We start from the raw sequence: 26,805 nt of genomic DNA, 5'->3' as shown, positions 1-26,805 counted from the left end.
CTATATAAGTATTCCCTCAGAACCGTGGCAATCCAATACTCTGAAGAGTCCATGCTATTTGGTGCAATCATCGGGAAGGAAAATCGAGAAAATAAAGTACAAAATACTCTCCCGAATTTTGATATCTCATAGGATTTTTCTAAGTAGGGAAAATAATATTCCGGGAGGCCTTTTGGAATTTGTTCAGGATGGAAATGATTTTCTGAACCTAAAAATATTTTTATGGTTTTTCCTAAGTGCGAAAACATTTTTTGTGATTTTGGTGATTTTTCAATATCTTTCCCGAACTTCAAAATAGCACGAATAAAATTAAGACAAAAACCATGAAGGTAAGTCAAAAAACATTTTTTTTTTTTTTTTAGAATTTTTTTAGAATTTTTATAGATTTTCTATGAATTTTTTGGATATAATAGTAAACAAGTGAAATGGAGAAAACCGATGTGAGCTAGTTAAGCACTAACTAGTCAGAGGGGAAACCAGTTTAAGGTCTTGGTCAAGACCATCTCAAGTCAACACGCATTGCCTTCTGCGTGGGTTGTGTGTGTTTAGGTGTATGTTGGAAGGTGCAAGTGATGCATGAAGTATGTGTGAGCATGAATAAGAATGAGCATGTGTGTGTGGTATGTGAATGTGCATGCATATGCATGAATGCATGGATGTGTGTACGTGCATGTATAACACATGAATGGGCATGTATATGCATTCATGCATGAATGAATGATGACCTAGATGATGACATGATGCATGAACATGTGTATGCATGGATAAGAATGAACGTGCATGCATGGTGTGTGAATGAGCATGCATATGCATGCATGCATGAATGAACGACACATACGGTGTGTGAATGAGCATGCACGTGCCTGCATCCGAACAATGACACTGGTACATGAATATGTGTATGCATTGTTGGCCATACAAGGTTTAATACTCCATTTTGATGTTAAAAAACAAGTATGATTTAACATGCTTTAGTTGAGTGTTGTGTTTTCTCAGGAATCCATATTGAAAGTACTCAAGTAGCATGGATCAAAGTTTGAAGACCATAAGAGCATGATAATTAAGAAGATCAACATGAGAGCTCAAAGTTCAGATTATTCTAAGAGATCAAAGATTAAGAACAAAGAAAGTTCAGAGCAAAGAAGAATTTTTGAGAACTTAGGACAAGTCTTTGTAAGTACTTTAAGTTTATTCAAGTATGAAGTTTTCATTTTGAAGCATATTAGACAAAGAGACTTAGAGACCTTAAGATAATAACTTGGAACATGTTTTCAAAGTTAAAACAAAATTATATTCCAAGTAACAAAGAGAGAGAAATCAAAAAGTGACTAAGAAAGAAAATCATTCAATTGACAGACGACTGTGTTAATAGACAAACAATTGACTAAATTTACAAGGTTTAAAATTGAAACACAAAAGCATGACAGATGACTGTCAAGACTCTAACAGGCAACTGTCAGTGAAAAGTGAGAAGAATGTGTAGGTTTTACCAGACGACTGTCCACCTTATATGTTATTGAAAGGCTTAAAATTACACATGGACAAACGACTATCATCTTATGGACAGACGACTGCCACTCAAGGGACAAATGACTGTCACCTTATGTTCTGATGACTGACGACTGCCAGTCAAGGGACAGACAATTGCCACCTTTCTGCCTATGATTTTTACCATTATATTAAAGGGACAAACGACTGTCAGGACTTCACAGTCGTCTGCCTCACGGCAATTTTCTATTTTCCAACCAATATAATTTTTTTAATTCAAATATTTGAAAACTCAAATAAGTTTAATATATGGAAACAAGTCTAAGTATCCTTTGGGGAACAAGCAAAGAGGTTTTATACATCTATAAATACCCCTAAAGACACATTGATTTAATCACCATAATCATTAAGAACTTACAATCTGCTGTCATACTCTCTCTCACTCTGAAATTTTGAAAGTGCTTCACATTGCTCTCATCCTTGCTCGAAATTAAGAGAAGTTCTTGCTGAATTTCACTGTGTTTGATCATTGAGTTGTTGATTCTTTCATTGAAAGATACCCACGGTGATAAATTTCTAAGAGCTTCATTCTGAAATTCATATTTTGAATTTATTGAAGTGCATTAGTGTTTTAAACTTGTACTAATCAACTCTTTGAGGAGCACGTTCTTGTACGTATTGTTTTTCTACCATTGTAACAAGGCTTGTTGATGATTTGAGTATTGAATCGTTGGACGAAACAAGGGGAGATTGTTTGGAGAAGGTGTACTCTAGCCTTACCCAAGGAGTGCTTGTAATTGTTTTTGTTCCAACTGATAAAGGAACGGTAATAGTGAATCCTTTGGCGATTTGGCCAAGGGCGAGGATGTAGGCTGTGTTGAAGCCGAACCTCTTAAAAATCCTTGTGTTCTTATTTTTATACTATACTCTTTATTTTTCAAGGATATAATATGTGTGGTTGTTTTAAATTTCAATTCTGAATGTTTGGTTGTTAAATAAACCGAAAGGTAATTCGTTTTGGATAAATCAGCATTGATTGCGGAAACCGAAAGGGACTACGTTGGTTGATTATCCTTGACCTATTAATCTGAAAGTTTATTTAAAAACTGAACATTGGGAGGAAGAATAATTGTGATACAGGGCTTATATTGAGTGCAGCAAATTTTCACATATTTTGTTACATAAATTGAGAGTTTAATTTTGTTGTGATTGTTTCTAAGATTTACAACTTAAAAGAACTAATTATAAAGGAAATTTTTTTTAGAAACCAATTCACACCCCCCCCCCCCCCGGCCCCCTCTTGGGAAGCTATTCCTAATTTCAATTGGTATCAAAGCCTAGTTATAGTAATTCCTAATAAGAAACTATAAAAAGATCAAATGGCAAATATAGGAGTAGCACCCTTCGGTTAAGGCCAATCCTCAACTCGTCCACCAATTTTTTGTGGATATAATTATACATTTTGGAAAAAAAAAATGCAAATCTATCTCCAATACATGGATTGAAAAGCATGGGAAGTAGTTATGGATGGAGACCTTATTCCCACAAAAATAGTTGATGGAAAACAAATTCCAAAAGAAAAAAGGGATATGATTGATTCAGACTATAAAATGTTTCAAATCAATTCAAGTGCTATAAATGCTTTATACTGTGCCTTAGATGCTAACGAATTTAATAAGGTCATGGCATGCAAGACAGCTAAAGAAATATGGGACAAATTAGAAGTAACATATGAAAGAACTATTGATGTTAGAGACAATAGGATAGACATGTTAACAAGCGAATATGAAGCATTCAAGATGAATTCTGATGAAACAATATCAAGTATGTACACCAGATTTACCCACATAATAAACTCCTTAAGTGCCTTAGGGAAAACCTATACTACCTACGAAATGATCAGAAAAATCCTAAGAGGCCTTCCCTCAATATGGGAACCAAAGGCTACAGCTATCACTGAAGGTAGAAACCTTAAGACTACCTTTTTAGATGAACTCATAGGTTCACTTCTTACCTATGAAATGGCCTTAAAAGAAAGGAATCCTAAACCAAAGCATAAAAGATCTATTGCACTAAAAGCATCTAGCCACAGCTCTAGTGAAGAGGAAAGTGAGACAAGTGACTTAGATCAAGATGAATTAGCATTCATCACTAAGAGACTAGGCAAGTTCTATAGAAGAAATAAGAGATTTCTTAGGAAGTTCAATAAAAAGAAACTTGAAAAAGGAGAGACAAGTAGGAAGGAAAATAAAAGTAAGAATGAACCTCCAATATGTTATCACTGCAAGAAACCAAGGCATATCAAACTAGATTGTCCGTTGCTCAAGAAAGACAAGAAGAAAAAGAAGGAAGCTATGAAAGTTACGTGGGATGATTCAAGCTCCAGCGAGACAGAAAATGAATCAAGCGGACAAGAGATGGTAAACATATGTTTCATGGAAAATGAAGAAGAGGTAAACTCCTACTATTCCTCTACAGAATCTTACAATGAGTCGTGTGATGAGTCATGTGACAACATGCCTTCCTATAAGGAATTGCAAGCTGAGTTTTTTTCTTTGCATAAGAGATTCATAAAAATATCTAAGAGAAATATAACTTTGAAAGATCAAAATAAAGAACTAGTGAAGCAACCTGAATCATTCAAAGCTATTGAAGAAGAAAAAAATTCTTGTATTAAGAAGTTGGAAGAAGAAATAAATATAGCAACTCAAGAGTTAGGCAAAACTCATAAAGATAATTTGAATAAAAAGGATCTAGAAGTAAATGAACTCAAAAAGGCAGTAGAGGATAAAGAAAAAATTATCTATAACTTTACCAAAGGAAAATAAAACTTTGAAAAGATGATTGGACAGCGAAGGCTTCATGGGAACAAAGAAGGTATAGGTTATAATGGTAAAGCAAATAAAAGGAACAAAAAGCTATACATGGGATACTTTGTTAAGGAAGCTAAGTATTATGCTAGCACTTCATCAAACAACAAACATGAACACACCACTTGCTATATGTGCAAGACTAAAGGTCATGTAATGTTTAATTTCCCATTAAAAAGAAAGTATGTTAATGTTCAAGAAGAATAGAAAGCCAATATTGGAACTAACAACAAAACAAAGAAAGTCAAAAGAATTTGGGTTCCAAAGACTAACACAAAAAATCCTCCATTGTAGGTATGCTTTAGGACAACACCGTCAACGGATAAATGGTACTTGGACAGCAAGTGCTCAAGGCACATGACCGGTGACAAGACCAAGTTCACTGCATTAAAACAAAAGGATGGAGGATACGTCACCTTCGACGATAATGCCAAAGGTAAAATCATTGGCATCGGTAAAATTGGTAAAAAACCTTCACTCACTATAGATAATGTGCTATTAGTAGAATAATTAAAACATAACCTTTTAAGAATTAGTCAATTAAGTAATAAAGGGTTCGAAATCATCTTTAAGAAAGAAAAATGTGTTATTCAAAATCCTAAGAACAAAGAAACCTTATTTATAGCTCATAGGATAAACAATGTCTATTGTATAAATTTTGAGAACTTAGTAAATCAGAATGTAACTTGTTTGGCAGCAATGAATGAAATAAGTTGGCTATGGCATAGGAAACTAGGACATGCTAGCATGGACCTATTATCCAAATTATCAAAGAAAAATCTTGTCAAAGGACTACCTAATACAAAATTCATAAAAGACAAGATATGTGATGCATGCCAAAAGGGAAAGCAAGTTAAAACAAGTTTCAAAAAGAAAAAATACATATCTACAAAAAGACCCCTAGAATTGTTGCATCTAGACTTATTTGGTCCAACTAGAACCTCAAGTCTAGGAGGAAAACAATATGCTTTTGTAATAGTGGATGATTATTCAAGATTCACTTGGGTATTATTTCTAGCAAACAAAGATGAAGCCTATGACATGCTTATTACTTTATGTAAGAAATTACAAAATGAAAAGGGCTATAATATAACAAGCTTTAGGAGTGATCAAGGTAGAGAATTTAAAAATAAAAATATTAAAAAATTCTGCAATGAATATGGAATAAACCATAATTTTTCCACACCTAGGACTCCACAAAAAAATGGTGGTGTAGAAAGAAAAAATATAACTCTACAAGAAATGGCAAGAGCAATGTTGAATGAAAATAATCTACCTAAATACTTTTGGGCAGAAGTTGTAAATACAACATGCTACATTGTAAATAGGGTATCAATAAGATCAATATTAGACAAAACACCATATGAACTTTGGAAAGGAAGAAAACCTAATATTTCCTACTTTCATGTATTCGGATGCAAATGTTTTATCCTTAATACTAAAGACGATCTAGGAAAATTTGATGCAAAATCTGATGAAGGTATCTTCCTAGGGTACTCTATAAATAGTAAAGCTTATAGGGTTTATAACAAAAGAACCTTTATTATTATGGAATCAATGCACATAACATTTGATGAATCAAACAATCATGACAATAAAAATGAGAATGATGAAAAAGAAGATACTCCACAAAAAGAAGAAGATCTTGAAATAAAAGAAGAATTCAATAATGATGCTCCAAATGAAAACCTTATAGAAAATCTGAAGCTTCCTAAAGAATGGATATATGATAAAAATCACCCAAAAGAACAAATTCTTGGTAAAACATCAAAAGGAATAACTATTATAGCCTCATTAAAAAAATATTTGCAATCATTATGCCTTTTTATCTCAAGATAAATCCAAAAATATTAAAGAAGCCTTAAATGATGATTCTTGGATCATACCTATGCAGGAGAAACTAAATCAATTTGAAAGAAGTCAAGTATGGAAACTTATACCTAAACCCAAAGACAAGTCAATCATAGGAACTAAATGAGTGTTTAGAAATAAAAAAGGATGAAACTGGAGTAGTTGTAAGAAATAAAGTTAGGCTTGTAGCACAAGGTTACAATCAAGAAGAAGGCATTGATTATGAAGAAACCTTTGCCCTTGTAGCAAGAATGGAAGCTATAAGGATGCTTCTTGCCTATGCAGCCTATAAAGACTTCAAATTATACCAAATGGATGTAAAAAGTGCATTTCTAAATGGCTATATTAATGAAGAAGTTTATGTTAAACAACCTCCAAGTTTTGAAGACTCTAAAAATCCAAATCATGTATTTAAACTAACTAAGGCCCTATATGGATTGAAACAAGCTCCTAGAGCTTGGTATGATAGGCTGAGCAAATTTTTACTCCAAATAATTTTTCAAGAGGAAAGATAGACAACACTTTATTTATAAAAACCAAAGATAATAATATGCTTATAGTTCAAATTTATTTTGATGACATTATATTTGGAGCTACTCATGAAAATTTGTGTAATGAATTTGCTAAAACTATGTAGAGAGAGTTTGAAATGAGCATGATGGGAGAATTAACTTACTTTCTAGGTTTGCAAATCAAACAAGCTAAAAATGGAACTTTCATAAATCAAACTAAGTATATTAAAGACATGTTAAAGAAGTTTGATATGGAAGAAAGTAAACCTATAGGAACTCCCATGAGTACTTCAACTAGTCTAGATAAGGATGAAAAAGGGAAACAAGTTGATACCAAACATTATCGAGGTATGATAGGAAGTTTACTTTACTTAACAGCAAGTAGACCAGATATAATGTTCAGTGTGTGTATGTGTGCCAGGTTCCAATCGGCTCCTAAGGAATCACATCAAACAGTAGTAAAACTAATTCTTAGATATTTGCTAGGCACACTAGATTTAGGGTTATGGTATCCAAAAGGAACTAATTTTGAAATGATGAGTTATTCAAATGCAGATTATGCAGGATGCAAAATAGATAGAAAAAACACTAGTGGAACTTGCCACTTTTTAGGACACTCATTAGTTTAATGGTTTTCAAAGAAACAAAATTTCGTAGCATTATCCACAGCTGAAGTAGAATACATAGCAGCTGGGAGCTGTTGTGCTCAAATTTTATACATGAAACAACAATTAAAAGACTTCAAAATTCAATACCAAACAATCCCCATAAAATGCAATAATACAAGTGCGATAAATATTTCAAAGAATCTGGTATCACATTCAAGAACTAAACATATTGATATACGTCATCATTTTTTAAGAGATAATGTAGACAAGAAAGAAATAGTTCTTGAATTTGTCAATACTCATACTCAATTAGCTGATATATTTACCAAACCATTAGCTGAGGATAAATTTGTATTTATTCGACGAGAATTAGGCATGTTACATATAAGATAAGTTAACTAAAAAAGAGAAGAAGGAAGAAGTTTAGTTGTCAGGATAGATGATTGCTAGGGAGCTAACAGACGACTGGCAGGCTACTGTCTGGGTAAAAGACAGTAGACAGATGACTGCTAGTGAGTTAGCAATCGACCGTCCAATTAGAGACAGACGACTATCTCACGGCAAGTAATGTAGTTTTCACTTAAAAACATGATTTTTAAACCCTACAGACATCTGTCCATTCGTCTTCCTTCCTCTAAAACATTTTCTCTTCTCTTTCCTTTTAGTTCTTTCTCTCCCAGGCTTCACAAAACGATTGTCCATCATACCCTACTCCATACAAATCTAGGTTTTCTGCATATCAAGAGGGTTCGTACCAAAACTGTGGGGAAAGAAGGACAAAGCTTCCTCGTCTTCTTCAAAGCCTACGAGCAACGATGACATAGAAAAATGGCTGGTCTCTTCACATGCGAAATCATTGTATCAGAATCACCTATCTGCTATTGAACCGATGTTTTGTAAGATTTTAGATGTTACTTTCTTTGAAGAAAATTTTCCTAAAATTTTAGAAATGTTCAAAGCTATAGGATGGGACAAGTTTATACTTCATCAAGTAAAAGGGTATTATCCAGATCAGATTAAGATTTTTTACTCTAACTTGGTTAAGAAGGAAGATGGAATTACTTCTAAAATTTATGGTCAAAGGATTACACTTACCCCACAGTCATTACGGAAAATTGTTCATATCAAGCGTGGGAATTTTGAGTGTACACCAGTTGAGAAGCATTGGACCATGGAACAAGGATTTACACCACAAGAATTTCTGCCTCTTGTGATGAACGATGCACCTGTGTATTTTGGACATCCTCCACCATACAAGCAGCTTAATCTTCAGACACAAATTCTGCATAAGATCATTGCATACAACACAATTCTAAGGTCTGGATCCTCTTATCATGTGTCATATTTTGATTGTTTTATTATGTGGTGCTTACTCAAAGGGAAGAAACTAGACTCATCCAGTATCATACTGAAGTGGATGGTGATGAAGCTTGAATCTCCTAGAATTGGACTTCCATACGATGGTATTCTTTCTTTAATCTTTGCCCATTTTCAAGTCCTCTCTCCAGCTTCAAAAATAGTAAAAAGAACCCATTATCATGTTTTCTCATTTACTACATTGAAACGAATGGGTTACAAAAATTTTATTGAGGGTTGGATGTTCCAGGGCAATAGACCGGCAAGACCTGCACCTGAGGCAAGGAGTCCAGCTCCTGAAGAAGTTGATATGTCACCTTGGTTTGTTCCATTTTATCAAAATTATACTAGCTTCAGTTCCGAAATGAGAGAAAAATTTTCTTCTCTTCAAGATAAACTCTCCACCATTGATGACAAGTATACCACATTAGACACTCGTATTGCTAAGATAAAACATGATGTCACTAAACATGACACTGATTCAAATAATGAGGATAGTAAAAATTCTAATGAGGAAGAAGCTGAAAATGAAGAAGGTGCAGAAGAACATGAAGCAGCAACAGAAGAAGAAGAAGAAGGTTCACAGCAATCCAAAGGAAAAGGAATTGCTGAAGACCGTGACACTAACTTTGACATATAGACTTTTGTTGGTATTTTTGCTATTTTGTATGCTTAAATTCTGAATGTATTTTGTTTTTACAAAAGGGGAGAATGTGTAAGCTAAAAACTATGAGTCTTTATATATATTCTAGCTCTGAAACTCTGAACTTTTGCAATGTTTTGTTCTTAGTTTGATGTATTATAAATTCTAATGTTAATGATAATTCTGAAAACTTTGCAAGTTCTACTTTGAGTATGCTGTTTGACAGGGGGTGTATTATGAGTTATCACTTGAGCATAATTCTTAATCAATTGATGTTAATACATTAACACTGGTATCACATATATTCAAATTGATATTTGCCCTTGATCATTATATACTCAAATTATATTTTTGATTGATGTCAAAGGGGGAGAAGAAGTGTAAGCAAAAATTAAGCTTGAACTTAAGCTTTAAACTTGGCTTGCTTACTTGAACTTGAAATGAGCATGAATGATATTGATGAAGCGTGAATGATATTGATGAAATTATTAATGATTCTAAAAGAAAATTTTTTTTAAGATAAAGCTTATTGAAAGGGGGATTTTTTTTTTTTAAGGCTCACTCAAAATTTTTGCTTCTTGTTTGTCATCATCAAAAGGGGGAGATTGTTGGCCTTACAAAGTTTAATACTCCATTTTGATGCTAACAAACAAGTAGGATTTAACATGCTTTAGTTAAGTGTTGTGTTTTCTTAGGAATCCATATTGAAAGTACTCAAGTAGCATGGATCAAAGTCTGAAGACCATAAGAACATGATGATTAAGACGATCAACATGAGAGCTCAAAGTTTAGATTATTCTGAGAGATCAAAGATTAGCAACAAAGAAAGTTCAGAGCAAAGAAGAATTTTTGAGAACTTAGGACAAGTCTTTGTAAGTACTTTAAGTTTATTCAAGTATGAAGTTTTCATTTTGAAGCTCATTAGACAAAGAGACTTAGAGACCTTAAGATAATAAATTGGAACATGTTTTCAAAGTTAAAACAAAATTATATTCCAAGTAACAGTGAGAGAGAAATCAAAAAGTGACTAAGAAAGAAAATCATTCAATTGACAGACGACTATGTGTTAATAGACAGACGATTGACTAAATTTACAAGGTTTAAAATTGAAACACAAAAGCATGACAAACGACTGTCAAGCTGACAGACGACTGTCAGTGAAAAGTAAGAAGACTGTGTAGGTTTTACCAGACGACCGTCCACCTTATATGTTACTGAAAGGCTTAAAATTACACATGGACAAACGACTATCATCATATGGACAGACGACTATCACCTTATGTTCTGATGACAGACGACTGCCACTCAAGGGACAGACGACTGTCACTTTATGTTCTGATGACAGACGACTGCCACTCAAGGGATAGACGACTGCCACCTGTCTGCCTATGATTTTTACCATTATATTAAAGGGACAGACAACTGTCAGGACTTCATAGTCGTCTGCCTCGTGGCAATTTTCTATTTTCCAACCAATATAATTTTCTTAATTCAAATATTTGGAAACTCAAATAAGTTTAATATATTGAAACAAGTCTGAGTATCCTTTGGGGAACAAGCAAAGAGGTTTTATACATCTATAAATACCCCTAAAGACACATTGATTTAATCACCAAGATCATTAAGAACTCACAATCTTCTGTCATACTCTCTCACTCTGAAATTCTGAAAGTGTTTCACATTGCTCTCATCCTTGCTCGAAATTAAGAGAAGTTCTTGCTGAATTTCACTGTGTTTAATCATTGAGTTGCTGATTCTTTCATTGAAAGATACCCATGGTGATAAATTTCTAAGAGCTTCATTCTGAAATTCATATTTTGAATTTACATAAGTGCATTAGTGTTTTAAACTTGTACTAATCAGCTCTTTGAGGAGCAAGTTCTTGTACGTATTGTTTTTCTACCATTGCAACAAGGCTTGTTGACGATTTGAGTATTGAATCGTTGGACCAAACAAGGGGAGATTGTTTGGAGAAGGCGGGCTCTAGCCTTACCCAAGGATTTCTTGTAATTGTTTTTGTTTCGGCTGATAAAGGAACGGTAATAATGAATCCTTTGGCAGTTTGGCTAAGGGCGACGACGTAGGTTGTGTTGAAGCCGAACCTCGTAAAAATCCTTGTGTTCTTCTTTCTCTAATCTACTCTTAATTTTTCAAGGATATAATCTGCGTGGTTGCTTTAAATTTCAATTCTGAATGTTTGGTTGTTAAATAGACCGGAAGGTAATTCGTTTTGGATAAATCAGCATTGATTTCGGAAACCGGAAGGGACTATGTTGGTTGATTATCCTTGACCTCTTAATCTGAAAGTTTATTTAAAAACTAAACATTGGGAAGAATAATAATTGTGATACAGGGCTTATACTGAGTGCAGCAAATTTTCACATATATTATTACATAAATTGAGAGTTTGATTTTGTTGTGATTGATTGTGATTGTTTCTAAGATTTACAACTTAAAAGAACTAATTATAAAGGAATTTTTTAAAAAAACCCAATTCACATCCCCTCTTGGGAAGCTATTCCTAATTTCATGCATGTAAGGCACAAATGGGCATGCATGTGCATGATATGTGAACGGTCATGCATATGTATGCATGTATGTATGTATGTATGAATGAACCATGGTGAATAATGATGCAATGCATGAAAAGGCATGCACGTGCTTGGTGTGTGACCGGACATGCATATGTATGCATGTATGAATGAACAATGACACTAAATGATGATGTCATGGGTGATATCGGGATGCATGAGGTGGGTTGCATGCACGCATGTGTATGACTATGTGACTATGTGCATTGCATGCATATGCATGAATGAGCATGTGAATGTGTGCGTTTGAGTGTGAGTGCATGCATGCATGTGCATAAATGTGAATGTGTGTGTATGCGTGACTGCATGCATGCATGCACGGGTATATGAATGGGTGCATATGAGCCCAATCGCATGCATGTATATGCATGAATGTGAATGTGTGGGTATATGCATGATTGCATGCATGTATATGCATATGTATGTGAATGCATGTGTATGTGTGAAATTGCATGCATATATATGCATGTGTATGTGAATGCATGTGTATACGTGAAATTGCATGCATATATATATATATATATATATATATATATATGCATGTGTGTGTGAATACATGTTTATGTGAATGCATGCATATATATGCATGTGTGTGTGAATGCATGCATGCATGCATGTGTATGCATGTGCATGTGTGTATATGAATGCATGCATGCATGTGTATTTGAGTGTATATGAAGGCATTTATATGCATGTATATGTATTCATGTGCATGTGAGTGTATATGAATGCATGCATGCAGGTGTATGTCACTGTATATGAATGCATGTGTATGCATGTAAGTGGATGTGGGTGTATGTGTATGCATGCATGCATGCACGCGTATGTGTGAAATTGCATGCATGTATATGCAAGTATTTGGATGCGGGTGTATATGAATGCATGCATGCATGTGACAGTGTGTATATGAATGCATGCATGCATGTATATGCGTGCATGTGGACGAGGGTGTATGTGAATGCATGCATGCATGTGTATGCCTGAATGGGAATGTGTGTGTAATTTCTTACGTGTGCATGTCTGTGTATGTGAATGCATGTGTATGTGTATGCTTGTGCGTGTGTGTTAGTGTATGCGTGCATGCGTGTGTGATTTATGTAAGTGCTTGGGTATGTGGAATGTGTGGGTGTGAGTGAAAATGTGTACACGTGTGTGTGCGTGTGTGCACGAATGTGTGTAAATAACATGCGCAAAATGTGTGTAAAGGAAACAATATACAAGTAAATGTTAGTATACAAGTTAGCATGTGTTAGTATGCAAGTTAGAGTACAAGAATTTAAATGTTAGTATACAGGAAATTAAAAGTTAGTATACGGGAAATTAAATGTTAGTATACAGGAAATTAAATGTTAGTATACACGAAGTTAAAAGTTGGTATACAAGAAATTAAAAGTTAGTATACAGGAAATTAAAAGTTAGAGTGCACGAAAGTAAATGTTAGTATACAAGAAATATAAACGCTAGTATGACTTAGTAAATGCATGAGTTAGAGTTAGTATGAATGTAAGCAAAGAAATAAAATGTTAGTTAAAGTTAGTAAATTAGGAAATTAGCATGTGAAGGTGTGTGAAAAAGTGTATGAATAGTGTGTGTAAATGTGTGTGAATAGTGTGTGTTGTGTGTACGGTGTATGAGATGTGTGTGGGGTGTGTGATGAACCAAGGCATATATGGTGATGATATTCGCTATAGCGACACAATCATGGCATTAATTTAGCCTATATAAGCCCTTAAGAAGCAAAACCTTCTATTGATAATGCTGAAAGCCATCGATGTCTTGCTTTAGTATCCACAATCAAAACACACTTACTCCATTAAGACATTTTCACAAACATCTCATATGCAAACACAACCCACCAACACATTCACTTCATTAAAGCATTTTCACAAACATCTCATATGCAAACACAACCCACCAACACATTCACTTCATTAAAGCATTTTCATAAACATCTCATATGCAAACACAACCCACGAGCACATTCATTTCATTAAAGCATTTTGACAAAAACCTAACATGCAAACACCATCCACAAACACAAGAACTTCACTAAAATTTTTTGACAAACACCTCACATGCAAACACCATCCAACAACACAAGAAACAAAATTTCCTTGTAACCCCACAGAATGTAAAAAAGAGGGACGAGGAGGGTATACCGAGAATGCTGCGGTTGATAGTGATCATGGGGATTCACCGGCGTGAGGATGGTAAAATGGTGGCACTCGGCGATGGAGGAGGAGTCGAAGGCGGTGATGGAGCTTGCGGGTGCTCACGGAGGCTTGCGGCTGGTCATGGAGGCTTGAGGCTAGTGATGTGGGTTGTTGTGGCCGAGGGTGGCCTCGACTGGTGTCATAAGGATGAGAGGGAGAGCTGTTGTGTGTGGCCTGCGAAGATGGCCGAGAGAGGTGTTTAACAGTAGGGGAAAACGGAGGTTGAGAGAGTGATGGGGGTTGTCGTAAGGAGGTCGTGGATGGTGGGAAACGACGGTGATAACACAATTCGATTTCGTGCTGGTGTGGCTTTGCTGGGGGGTTCGTTGACGGAAGAACAAATCAAGGTTGTGGTCGTGTTGTTGGGCTACGGTTGCAAGGTGATGGAGCAAGGGGATGGTGGTAGTCTTTAGATTTGTGGGCGGGATTGTCAGGGCTGGTGCGTGATGTGCTCACAGTTACGTGTGGCTGGCTCGACGATGGAGTCTGAGGGTGCTCATAGCCATGGGAGAGAAGTAGTGAGGTGAGGGTTCTGTGGTATAGCCATGAGATGAGGGACTGGATTGGGTGAGGGGTGATGATGGCGTGGAGGTGGTGCCGGGAAGGTCCTCTGGGTATGGTGGTTGTAGTGAGGATGATGGAGAGTTGATGGAGCGAGATGATGAAAATTTGCAAGGATGCTCCTTCGACTTTCACTAACCTGAAAGGAGAAGAAAAGAAAGGCTTAGAGGACCCGAGGTGTACTCTAGGGGATCGCTCGGATGCCTAAGTAAGAGGAATTCTTTTAGAGAGGCTGAATGCAACAGTAGAATAGTGCTGAATGACTTACCTTGGCCTCTTCTCCAGATCCCTTCTTATAGGGGGGCTCGATTTGACCATAGGTTGGTTCGTATTCATTGTGCGGGGGTGTGAATCGCTCCCCAGTCATAAAGTGCTTACGCCCATTATTCGGCTATTTAAGCCGCTGTGCATGGATTTCTTCTTCTCTTTATTGGGTTGGAGCTGATCACTCGTCAGAATGTCTGACTCGGAGAAGGCCCGAGACAGGTGTTGACCTGCCCTCACTGGCTAGATTATTTTGGGCGTATTAGTTGTCCCTCCCTCAGTTTCAAATTTCTGGACAGAATTTTGAATAATTGCTTTGTCTGCATCTTTCCTCTTAGAAGGTTTAACGCTCCCTCTTTTCTTTTTCTTTTTTTCTTTTTTTTTTTGGGCATGGTGTACTGAATGAGTTGTCGAGCAGCTCATGCCGAGCTATTTTTCCGAGCTGTCTGAGCTGCTCCATGGAGGGACTTTTGCCGACCTGTCACACCTACTACATAAAGGGAAGTTGGCCGACCCATCCGACCTGCTCCATGAAGGGAAGTTGGCCAACCTGTCCGACCTGTTCCATGGAGGGAAATTGGTCGAGCTGTACGAGCTGCTCCATGAAGAAAATTTTTGCCGACCTATCAGACCTGCTCCATGAAAGGAAGTTGGCCGACCTATCCCACCTGTTCTATGGAGGGAAATTCATCGACCTGTGCGAGCTGTTCCATGAAGGAAATTTTTTCCGACATGTCAGACCTACTCTATGAAGGGAAGTTGGCCGACCTATCAGACCTTCTCCACAAAGGGAAGTTAGCCAACCTGTCCGACCTGTTCCATGGAGGGAAATTGGTCGAGCTGTACGAGCTGCTCCATGAAGAAAATTTTTGCCGACCTGTCAGACCTGCTCCATGAAAAGAAGTTGGCCGACCTATCCGAACTGTTCTATGGAGGGAAATTCGTCGACCTGTGCGAGCTGTTCCATGAAGGAAATTTTTTTTGACATGTCAGACCTACTCTATGAAGGGAAGTTGGCCGACCTATCAGACCTCCTCCACGAAGGGAAGTTAGCCAACCTGTCCGACCTGTTCCATGGAGGGAAATTGGTCTACCTGTCCGAACTGCTTCATGAAGGGAATTTTTGTCGATGTGTCAGACCTGCTCCATGAAAGGAAGTTAGCCGACATGTCAGACCTACTCCATGAATTAAAGTTGGCCAACCTATCAAACCTGCTCCATGAAGGGAGTTGGCGGACCTGTCCGACCTGTTCCGTGGAGGGAAATTGGCCGAGCTTTCCGAACTGCTCCATGAAGGAAATTTTTGCCGACCTGTCAAACCTGCTCCATGAAGGAAATTTTTGCCGACCTATCAAACCTGCTCCATGAAGGGAAGTTGGGTGACCTGTCTGACCTGTTTCATGGAGGGAAATTCGTTGCCTTGTCCAAGCTGCTCCATAAAGGAAATTTTTGCCGACCTGTCAGACCTGCTCCATAAAGGAAAGTTGGCCGAATTGTCAAACCTGCTCCATGAAGGAAAGTTGGCCGACCTGTCCGACTTGTTTCATGGAAGGAAATTTGTCGACCTGTCTGAGCTGCTCCATGAAGGAAATTTTTGCCGACCTGTAAGACCTGCTCCATGAAGGGAAGTTGGTGGACCTGTCAGACCTGCTCCATGAAGGGAAGTTGGCCGACTTGTCCAACCTGTTCCATGGAAGGAATTTCGTAGACCTGTCTGTGCTGCTCCATGAAGGAAATTTTTGCCGACCTGTCAGACCTGCTCCATGAAAGGAAGTTGGGCGACCTATCAAACCTGCTCCATGAAGGGAAGTTGGCAGACCTGTCTGACTTGTTTCATGGAGGGAAATTTGTCGACCTGTCTGACCTGCTCCATGAAGGAAATTTTTGTCGACCTGTCGGACCTACTCCATGAAGGAAGTTGGTGGACTTGTCAGACCTGCTCCATGAAGGGAAGTTGGCTGACTTGTCTGACCTGTTCCATGGAGGGAATTTTGTCGACCTGTCCGTGCTGCTCCATGAAGGAAATTTTTGCTGACCTGTCAAACCTGCTCCATGAAGAGAAGTTGGCCAACTTGTCCGACCTGTTCCATGGAGGGAAATTGGCCGAGCTGTCCAAACTGCTACATGAAGGAAATTTTTGTCGACCTGTCAGACCTGCTCCATGAAGGGAAGTTGGCCGACCTGTATGACCTGTTCCATTAAGGAAAATTCGTCGACCTGTCCGAGCTGCTCCATGAAGGAAATTTTTGCTGACCTGTCAGACCTGCTCCATGAAGAGAAGTTAGCCGACCTGTCCCATGGAGGGAATTTGGCCGAGCTGATGTTCCGAGCTAATATTCTGAGCTGGGGAGAATTTTTCGAGCTGGTGTTCCATGCTGGGGAGAATTTTTCGAGCTGATGTTTCGAGCTAATATTCCATGGGTAGAATTTTTCAAGCTGGTGTTCCGAGCTAGGGAGAATTTTTCGAGCTGATGTTCCGAGCTAGGGAGAATTTTTTGAGCTAATGTTTCAAGTTAATATTCCAAGCTGGGGAGAATTTTCCAAGCTGGTGTTCCGAGATGGGGAGAATTTTCTGAGCTGGTGTTTCGAGCTGGGGAGAATTTTCTAAGCTGATTTTCCGAGCTAATATTTTAAGTTGGGGAGATTTTTCGAGCTGGTGTTCCGAGCTGATTTTACCGAACTGATCTTACTCAGCAGCTTTGTGGAGCAATTTCTCAGAGCAGGGCTTGCCAAATAAGTTCTCTAAGAAGTTCGTGCCGAGCTGTTTCTTGGAGCGAATTTTGTCGAACTGATTTTACCTAGCAGCCTCATGGCCTTTTATGCCTACTGAGTCGTGCTCTTCTGCCAGTTTATTTTTGGCCTTCCGAGTTGTGCTCGTTAGTTTGGTCTCTATGCCTAATGAGTCGTGCTCATCTGCTGGGCTGTTTTTGGCCTTCCGAGTCATGCTCGTCAGTTTGGCGTCTTTTCCTAATGAGTCCTGCTCATCTGCTGGGCTGTTTTTGGCCTTACGAGTCGTGCTTGTCATCTAGGCCTTTGGTGCTTCATGAGTCGTGCTCATCTTCTAGGTTGTTTTTGGCCTTCCGAGTCGTGCTCGTCAGTTTGACCTCTGTGCCTAATGAGTCGTGCTTATCTGATAGGCTTTTTTTGGCCTTACGAGTCGTGCTCGTCATTTGGGCCTTTGGTGTTTAATGAGTCGTGCTCATCTGCTGGGCTGTTTTTGGCTTTTCGATTCATGCTCGTTAGTTTGGCCTCTATGCCTAATGACTCGTGCTCATCTGCTGGGCTGTTTTTGGCCTTATGAGTCATGCTCGTCATCTGGGCCTTTGATGCTTAATGAGTCATGCTCATCATCTGTTGAGCCCTTTTTGGCCTTCCGAGTCGAGCTCGTCATTTGGCCTCCATGTCTAATGAGTCGTGCTCATCTGTTGGGCTGTTTTTGGCCTTCCGAGTCGTGCTCGTCAGTTTGGCCTCTGTTCCTAATGAGTCGTGCTAATCTTCTGGGCTATTTTTGGCCTTATGAGTCATGCTCGTCATCTGGGCCTTTGATGCTTAATGAGTCGTGCTCATCTGCTGGGCCGTTTTTGGCCTTCCGAGTTGAGCTCATCATTTGGCCTCTATGTCTAATGAGTCGTGTTCATCTGTTGGGCTGTTTTTGGCCTTCCGAGTCATAGTGAAGGAGTATAAGGACTCCACACAGTTCGTTATGAACACCTCCAAAGCTTATAGGGCGAGGTTCAGGAGGTGCCAGGAACAGGTCAAAACCAAGCACCCTGACCTTCCCCTGGATGGTGTGAGCTCACACGGAAATGGCAATGAAAGTCTCGAATCCAGGGAAGATCTAGGCGAGGAAGAAGATGGGGAGGAAGAGGAAGCTGGAGAGGGGAGCAAGGCAAGCTAGTCGGCTAAAACTTCATTTGTAATATATATATATTCTTAAACTTTATTGATGTAGTACAATTGCTGTAATTGGAACTTTTATTACTGCGTTGCAAGAAACGCTCAAGAACTTTTATTTCGTTTGCTACTTGTTTCCCCCTTCTCCATCGAGAGCACCTGTTTAGCATATCTTTTTGCGAGTACCCCCACTATCTCCTCCGCTAGCAGATCCTCCGAAGATCACCACAATTTACCCTACGACCTGCTCTTCCTTCTCTTGTATGCTGAGCCTCCTCTACTTGAGAGGTTCCTTTTGTGGATCTTCTTTCTTTATAAACTTTGACAAGTATCCCCTTCTCATTAGGGCCTCGATTTCTTTCTTTAATTGGATGCATTCCTCTGTGTCATGGCCATGATCCCTATGGAATGCTTTGAACTTGGAAATGTTTAGCTCGTGAAGAGGTGTTCGCATGGGTTCGGGCCACGAGACATAATCCTTCTTTCTGATCTGCATCAGTAATTCAGAGTGCGGTACATTCAGGGGTGTGTAGGTGGAGAACTTACTGGGTTGCCCTCTTATCTTTGGGCTTGCATGTAGTGCACTAGTCTCGTGTCTTTTCGCGGATCTATAGGATTCTCCCATCTCCCTGCTACTACTTTTCCTTTTCCATTCTATGCGACTTCCTCTTGCGTCCATCATCTCCTCCAGGTTGATGTATTTCTGTGCTCAATCCATCAGCTCCCCCATATCCACTGGCAGCTTTTTCCCTAAAGAGTATAAGAAACTTCCGGGCTGAAGAGTCGTTGTCAAGGATGCTAAAGCCACCTCCCATGTCTAGGTTGTGGATTTCTAGGGTTATCGTGTTGAAGCGGTGCATGAATTTCTTTAGAGTCTCCTGCTCTCCTTGCGCCATACTCATGAGATGACCCGTTGTTTTAGCAATTCTATGGCTACTAAGGAAGTGGTTGGTGAACAGTTGTTCCATCTCTAAGAAGGAACCAATGGATCCGGGTCGTAAAGTTAGGTACCAATCTCTGGCAGTACCCTTCAGGGTAGTTGCCAAAGTTTGACACATGATGGCGTCTGGAGCCCCTTGCAACTGTATCAACATTTTAAAGTTATCTAGGTGATCAATTGGGTCAGACAAACCTTCGTACCTTTCAAAGGTGGGCATCTTGAATCTACTTGGCAATGGAGCCTCCATGATTTCTTTATTGAATGGCGGGTCTGAGGACCTCATGGAAGCTTCCCCGTAGTTGGGTTTGGTTCTGTCCTCTTTCATCATCTTCTCTATATGATCTATCTTCTTGTTTCTTTCTTCGAGCTCCGTGGATCTTTGTTGGTTGACATCCACGCTGTTTGCATCTTCTGCCTTTTTGTTGAGGTAGGTTTTCTCTTCGTTCTCCACTGGTTTGTTAGCGTTCTTGTTTGTGTTGGGGTTCTCTTGCGGTTGGTGGAGGACGTTCCCTTCCTGAATCTTTTGTTGTAAGAGTTGGTTGGGCATATCCTTCATTTCCTTTTAGAAAGCGAGGAATTCCTCCCTGCTGACACCCGATGGTTGTGCGGGTGTGGAGTGGATGGAATGGGACGATTATTTTCTCGTGGTAGGGATGGAGGTAGAACTGTGTGAGGTCGGCATTGCCTGAATGTCGAAAGTCGAGAGCAAGATATGATCGCCTCTCAAAAGCAGGTTCCCACAGACGGCGTCAACTGTTGCGAGGTGAAAATTTGCAAGGATGATCATTCGACTTCCGCTGACCTGAAAGGAGAAGAAAAGAAAGGCTTGGAGGACCCGGGGTGTACTCCGGGGGATCGCTCCGATGCCTAAGTAAGAGAAATGCTTTTAGAGAGGTTGAATGCAATAGTAGAATAGTGCTGAATGACTTACCTTGGCCTCTTCTCCAAATCCCTTCTTATAGGGGCTCGATTTGACCGTAGGTTGGTTCGTATTCATTGTGCGGTGGCATGAATCGCTCCTCAGTCATAAAGTGCTTATGCCTATTACTCGGCTATTTAAGCTGTTGACGTGGATCTCTCCTCCTCTTTATTGGGTTGGAGCTGATCACTCGTCAGAATGTCTGACCCGGAGAAGGCGCAAGACAGGTGTTGACTTGCCCTCATTGGCTAGATTATTTTGGGTGTATCAGTGTTCACTGCTGGGTGTCGTAAGTGAGGTCACATCTAGTGGAGCTCGTGGCCGAGGGTGGTGCTATCGAAGGTCTCTTGGCTGTGATAACTGGCCAAAGATGGGGAGCGAGCTGGACTACTGTGTTGGGTGAGTGGAAGAAAGAGACGATGGCAGAAGGTGAAGAGCTAGAAAGTGATAAACAATGGACTGTTGTCGGGACTGAGGTTGGTTGATGGTGGCCGGTTTGAGCGGCTACGATGGGAGAACGAGAGGCGACGAGGGGAAGCGAAGGGAGAGAACGACCCGAGAGAGAATGAGAGCTGGGAGAGAGATCGCAAGAGAGACTGTGGAGCTAGGCGAAAGGGAGAGAGATCAGAAAGAAAAGGGATGGAGAGAATGAAAAGTGAATCGCCCCCCTTCCCTAGTGTGCGTGAACCACCTAAATAGGCATTTTTTGTTTTTGTTTGTTTTGTATTTTTTTTTTTTTTGTAATAATAATAATAATAATAGTTATACTAGTAAACTAATATAATGATAATAATAATGATAATACTAAAAGTTAAAATAATAATAATAATAATAATAATAATAATAATAATAAAAATAATAAATATAGGCTTTTGTATTTTTCTTCCTTTTTGTGTATTTTTTTGTATTTTTATTATCGACCCTTATCCTTTCGAAAAGAAAGACTCGGTAAAAAATTAAACTTAATTTCCTGGAAAAAGGAGGACCCGAACTACATTTTCTTAAGATGCTTGGAATTAAGTGAAAACAACTAGGACCCGGCAAAGACATCGGGACTCACTCAAAACACCAGAACTCGATAAAAACATCGAGACTCCCTGAAAAGAACCGAAATTCGGTACAGACATCAAGACTCAATAAAAACAAGCCGGGACTCGATAAAAATAACGTGACTCGATAAAAACACCAGGACTCAATTGAACCTCCGAGACTTATTTAAGACAAAACGAGACTCGGTAAACATATCAGGGCTCAATTGAAACTCCGAGACTCCTGGAAGACAAAACGGGACTCGGTAGACACACTAGGACTCAATTGAAAATTCGAGACTCTTGGAAGACAAGACGGGATTCGGTAGACACACCGGGACTTAATTGAAACTCTGAGACTCATGGAAGATAAACAGGGACTCGGTAAAAACAACGACTCATTGAAAACAAACCGGGACTCGGCAAAAACACAGGGACTCGTTGAAAACAAATCGAGACTCGATTGGGTCTCTTAGAAGGGTCCTCCAATTTTTGGGGCATGAAATCAACTTTATGTGTCGGGTCTTCTCAAGGTAGCCTTGTTAAAATTGGGGTATCGACACTTAAGAAATTAGGATATAATATATATATATATATATAAGACTCCTTTTATGAATTGAAAAATACTAACCTCTTTAATTGAGTGCGTTAAGAAATTAGGATCAATTGGAAACAAAGTAGGGAGACACTTTGTTGAAACAAGATTACTAAATTTAATTGTCAATAGTCTAAATGAAATCATGTGAATTCACCTCAAAAGTGAAAAAGATATGTTGGAATTAATATACTTTTAAGCTAAAGCATAGCCAAAAGTGGAAAAAATATAATAAAGTTGTTCAAAAAGTGGCTTCTAAGAAGTTGAAAATTAAAATGTATTTAAAAATGGTAGGTTTTTTTTTTTTTGGTAGTCATAGGAAATAATCAAAAAGTAGCTTTTAAAAATATACTAAAAAAATAACTTTTAGCAAAAAGGAGTCGCGAGTAATGTGTTTTTAAATAGACATATATATGAAATTAATAGTATTATTTACACAGTTAGTATTTCACTCTTCGTGATTGTGTTTTACTCTTCTTTATTCGTATTAAATGAATTACAATACCCTCTCGATTTTAATATCACTAAGCAACTTACTTTCAAAAGAGTAATTATATTATACTAAATGCTATTAAATGGTACAATTAAACTATTTCAATTAAAAAATAAAAATGGAATAACATCCACCAATGCAATATAAGTTTATAAAAGTTATAGATTGGGAAAATCAACATATTCTAGCAACTTATATAATAATAATAATAATAATAATAGTTTCGGTGAAACTATTGTTAGGTTGAGTTTAATTTTTGTTTACGTGGTTAAGTTCAATCGTTTAGTTGATGTTTAATTTTAAGGTTGAATGCTTTAGTTAATTAATAAAGTTTTGATCTTTAGGCTTTTGTTCGGAATTTCATACATAGGATTTATTTATTGTCTAAATAGGACTTAATTACCATCATTCGTTTCTTGTTATTCTACGCACATTAGGTTCTTATTTTATGTTTTAATTTTATCACAAAAATCTCAAATATCCTAGAAAACTCGAATATGAACTTTGTTCAGTAAACTTTTTGTTTCTTATTTTCTTTTGGAATTACACTAAAATTTGGAATTAAACTGTATTCCCTGAAGAAACAATCTAGCATTTGGGCAAAATATTAGATAACAGAACTCTTATACTTGGGATAACTTTTGAGTTGCTTATTTTTTGAGTGAGTAAGTTGGGGTATTCTAAATTGGCCTAAAGGCACTCACCGGTCGACTAGGCATAGAACACGTGACAGGGGCGGTCGGCTGGGTTATATAATTATAGCCTAACAAGTATGGCTGGTCAACTGGGCTTTAAAGCCTTTCAACACATCGGTCAATTGGGCACATACAAGCCTGGCCAAATAGTCTAGTCGGTCGACTAGGCCATTTATATTTAACCAAGGCTGGTCGAACAGGGCCTTTGAACAAATTAAGTTTTTGCCCCTTTTTGACTTTAAAACTATTTTAAAAATTTTTATAAGATGTTATCATTTTAAAAAACGGTTTTTCATGAATGCTTAGGCGCCCTAAGGTCTGATTATGGTCATTTGAGCTTTTGTATCATATCATATAGAGCATGCATTTTACAATACTGAACTAAATGCAATACAATTTAAATAAATGTCTTCATATCCTTTGCTCTTTAATTTTCCATGGAATACGCCGGACGATGTGATCTTTAAGTCCTCCAAGTTTCCATTATTGGTTTCCTTATGTGTGTGCTAACTTATAAACTTGTTCACATACTAAAAACACACATAAGATACATGTGTTTTGTCATTATTAAAACAGAGATCGGATTCAAAAAGTAAATAATAAGCCCCAGATAAAATGAGGTATCTACAATCAAAATTGAGTGGAAAGATAAAATTTAATTGTTCACTAAACTTAACAGTTGACTAAGGTCAATTAACGAAAAATTTATTTTATTAATAAATTAAATTTCAATAAGCCTTGTGATAGTTTTCAAAAACTCAAGAATAAAGTATCATATTTAAAAAGTAAGAAAGTGTTACCGAATTTTATCCTAACAATCAAAATATTTGATAATCTTTACTTAGAATGATTTTTTTGAGATGGATAAAATTAATATTAGAGAGCCACCTAGGGTATCTTTACTTCCAAATTAATGTGAGCAGCGAGAGATATACCGCAATAAAAAAAAGTTCTCCTTAACCTCTCTAATTGTCTAATTGTCAATTTTCAAATATATGCATATAAATGATGGGCCCCACCCGAATTAATTAACCAACAGCTCCATCGAAAACCTTGGAATTTTAATAATTATAAATATTTTAAAAATTACATGTCAAAAAGGGTGGTATATAAAACTTTTGAGACTTAGAAGAGCTTAATGTTAGTGTATTTGAGGTAACGTCTTTTAATTTTTATTTTTCACTTTACTTATTTCAAAAGATAAATTAAAACAAGTAATATATATAAATCCAACCATGAAACAGCAGCGTATGCACCGCACCAACTATGAAGCTAGCTAGACCCAAGTCCAACCTGATCAACCGCTGCTCGGGTCAGTAAACAACTTGCATGTGTGAAGGATGAGCTGGTCTAACATTTGGCAGGACGATCCACCCTCCTCCATCGCCTTCCTCGCCGCCGCCGCAATCTCCTTCGCCTTCTTCCTCACCTCATTCCCCTTCTCCCCTTCCATCAGCTCCCTCACGCTCCTCTGCAACCCCTCCCCCTTCACAAAACCCCTCACCCCCCCATCACAACGCTCCACCCTCACCCCTACGCCTATCTCCTCCACCACCATCCTCGCGTTTAGGTGCTGCTCCGCCATCATCGGCCACGCCAGAACCGGCACCCCTGCGCACATGCTCTCCACCACCGAGTTCCAGCCACAGTGACTCAGAAACCCCTTCACCACTTCGTGCCCCAGTATCTCCCTCTGATCAACCCACTCCTGCACTATCATACCCCTCTCCTCCACTCTCTCCTCAAACGCCGCATCCGCCATTTCAAACATTCCAAAATCCTTTTTCCCCACCACCCACAAAAAGCTCACCTCGGATTCCTCCAACCCAGTTGCTATCTCCCTGAATTGCTCCCGCGAGATCTCGGCTTGCGACCCAAACGCCACGTAAAGAACCGGCTTTCCCTCGGCGAGCTCGCTGTCGAGCCACCTCAAGTAATCAGGCTTCTCCGCCGCTGTCTGCGACGGCGCCAGCGGCGCCGCCAAACACAGCGGTCCAACGCTCCACGCCTTCGGTTCGCACGCACGATTCCAGTAATCCACAAACGCGGGTTCGAGATCGTAGAAGCTATTGACAATGAGACCTTGGCTTTTGGCGGTGGCGGCGACTTGCTCCACGACGAAGTCGAAGTGAGGACCGCTGGGTTCAATGTCTCGAAACGGCGGTTCGAAGTCATTTCGGGTGAGCTTGATCCAAGGGAAGGCGGGCACGGCAAATGGCACATCGTCGGGGATGGGTTGTTGGAGGAGGCGGTGGACGGAGACGTCTCTGGTCACAGCCATGGCGTAGGCGCTCATGCCGTAGATCACCAGCCGGGGGATGCTATACTTGGACGCCGACTCTACGGTCCAGCCAAGGAAACCGTCGGAGATGAGGAAGCTGACTGGCGAGAGGGACTGCAGCATTTTTTCGAAGTGCGGTTGCATGAGTTTGGTGGCGATGGCGAGGGGGACGAAGAGGGAGATGGAGGGGAGCTTGTCGGTGCTCTCGACGCCGGCGGGTACGTCAGGGATGTTTTCCGGGAAGGGTATGTCGACGATGGAGGCTTTGGTGTCGGACAGAGAGTGGGAAATGAAGGGGCGGTTGGCGGGAGTGGTGATAACGGTGACGGTGATGCAGCGGCGGAGGAGGAGGCGGGCGAGTTGGAGAATTGGGATGGTGTGGCCTTTGGACATGAAGGGAAACAAAACAGCGTGACGATGGGAGGGAGGAGAAGGAGAAGCCATTAATGAATATTGCTCTCTAGGTAATTAATTAAGCTACAAATGGATGTTTGAAATGAGGAAGTGGAACATGAGATGGTATTTATCATGCACTAGCTTTGCATGTTATGGATCCAAGTGCCTTTGGGTTTCAAGTAGGAAAAGAGAACAAAATTCCTAAGAGAAGAGTAGACGGGGGCTAGGGTAGTAATTTTCTTTATGAGATTCAAGGCCCTCACGTTCTCCTATTTAAATTGACTTAGTTGACCTGTTTATAAATGGAAATGTAATTCAAATGATAGCTGGGTCTGCTATCCTGAAAGTGCGGGATGATAGAAGGGGAAGATTCATTGCACGAAGTGGATGGAGGAACCAAATACTGTAGACTATGCCTCAACTCTGTCAGTGAAAAATGATGAAGAGTCAGGTTGCTGGTGTCAAGTTAATCACAAAATTCTCATCGCATCGTTCAAACTACAGATGAATTGGAGGATAATCCTGAAAATTTGGATTCTGATAATGCAAAAAAAAAAAAAATTACAGAGGCTTCTATGGCATTATGACCCGTTTAAAAACTTTTAAA

The 26,805-nt window shown here is 39.0% G+C and overlaps 1 protein-coding gene across 1 annotated transcript; it reads right to left on the bottom strand.

The window, feature by feature from the left end:
• Positions 1-24,697: 24,697 nt before the first annotated feature.
• LOC131168039 (UDP-glycosyltransferase 90A1-like) lies at positions 24,698-26,278 on the bottom strand. Its single transcript, XM_058127210.1, has one exon. It carries the CDS (start codon positions 26,244-26,246, stop codon positions 24,819-24,821), a length of 1,428 nt encoding a protein of 475 aa, XP_057983193.1. The 5' UTR covers positions 26,247-26,278; the 3' UTR covers positions 24,698-24,818.
• Between the last annotated feature and the right edge of the window lie 527 nt (positions 26,279-26,805).

This window comes from Malania oleifera, chromosome 11 (genome assembly GCF_029873635.1).
Source record: "Malania oleifera isolate guangnan ecotype guangnan chromosome 11, ASM2987363v1, whole genome shotgun sequence".
Classification (NCBI taxonomy): domain Eukaryota; kingdom Viridiplantae; phylum Streptophyta; class Magnoliopsida; order Santalales; family Ximeniaceae; genus Malania; species Malania oleifera.
Note: the sequence above shows the minus strand (reverse complement) of the source record. Positions and strands in the feature narration are given on the sequence as shown.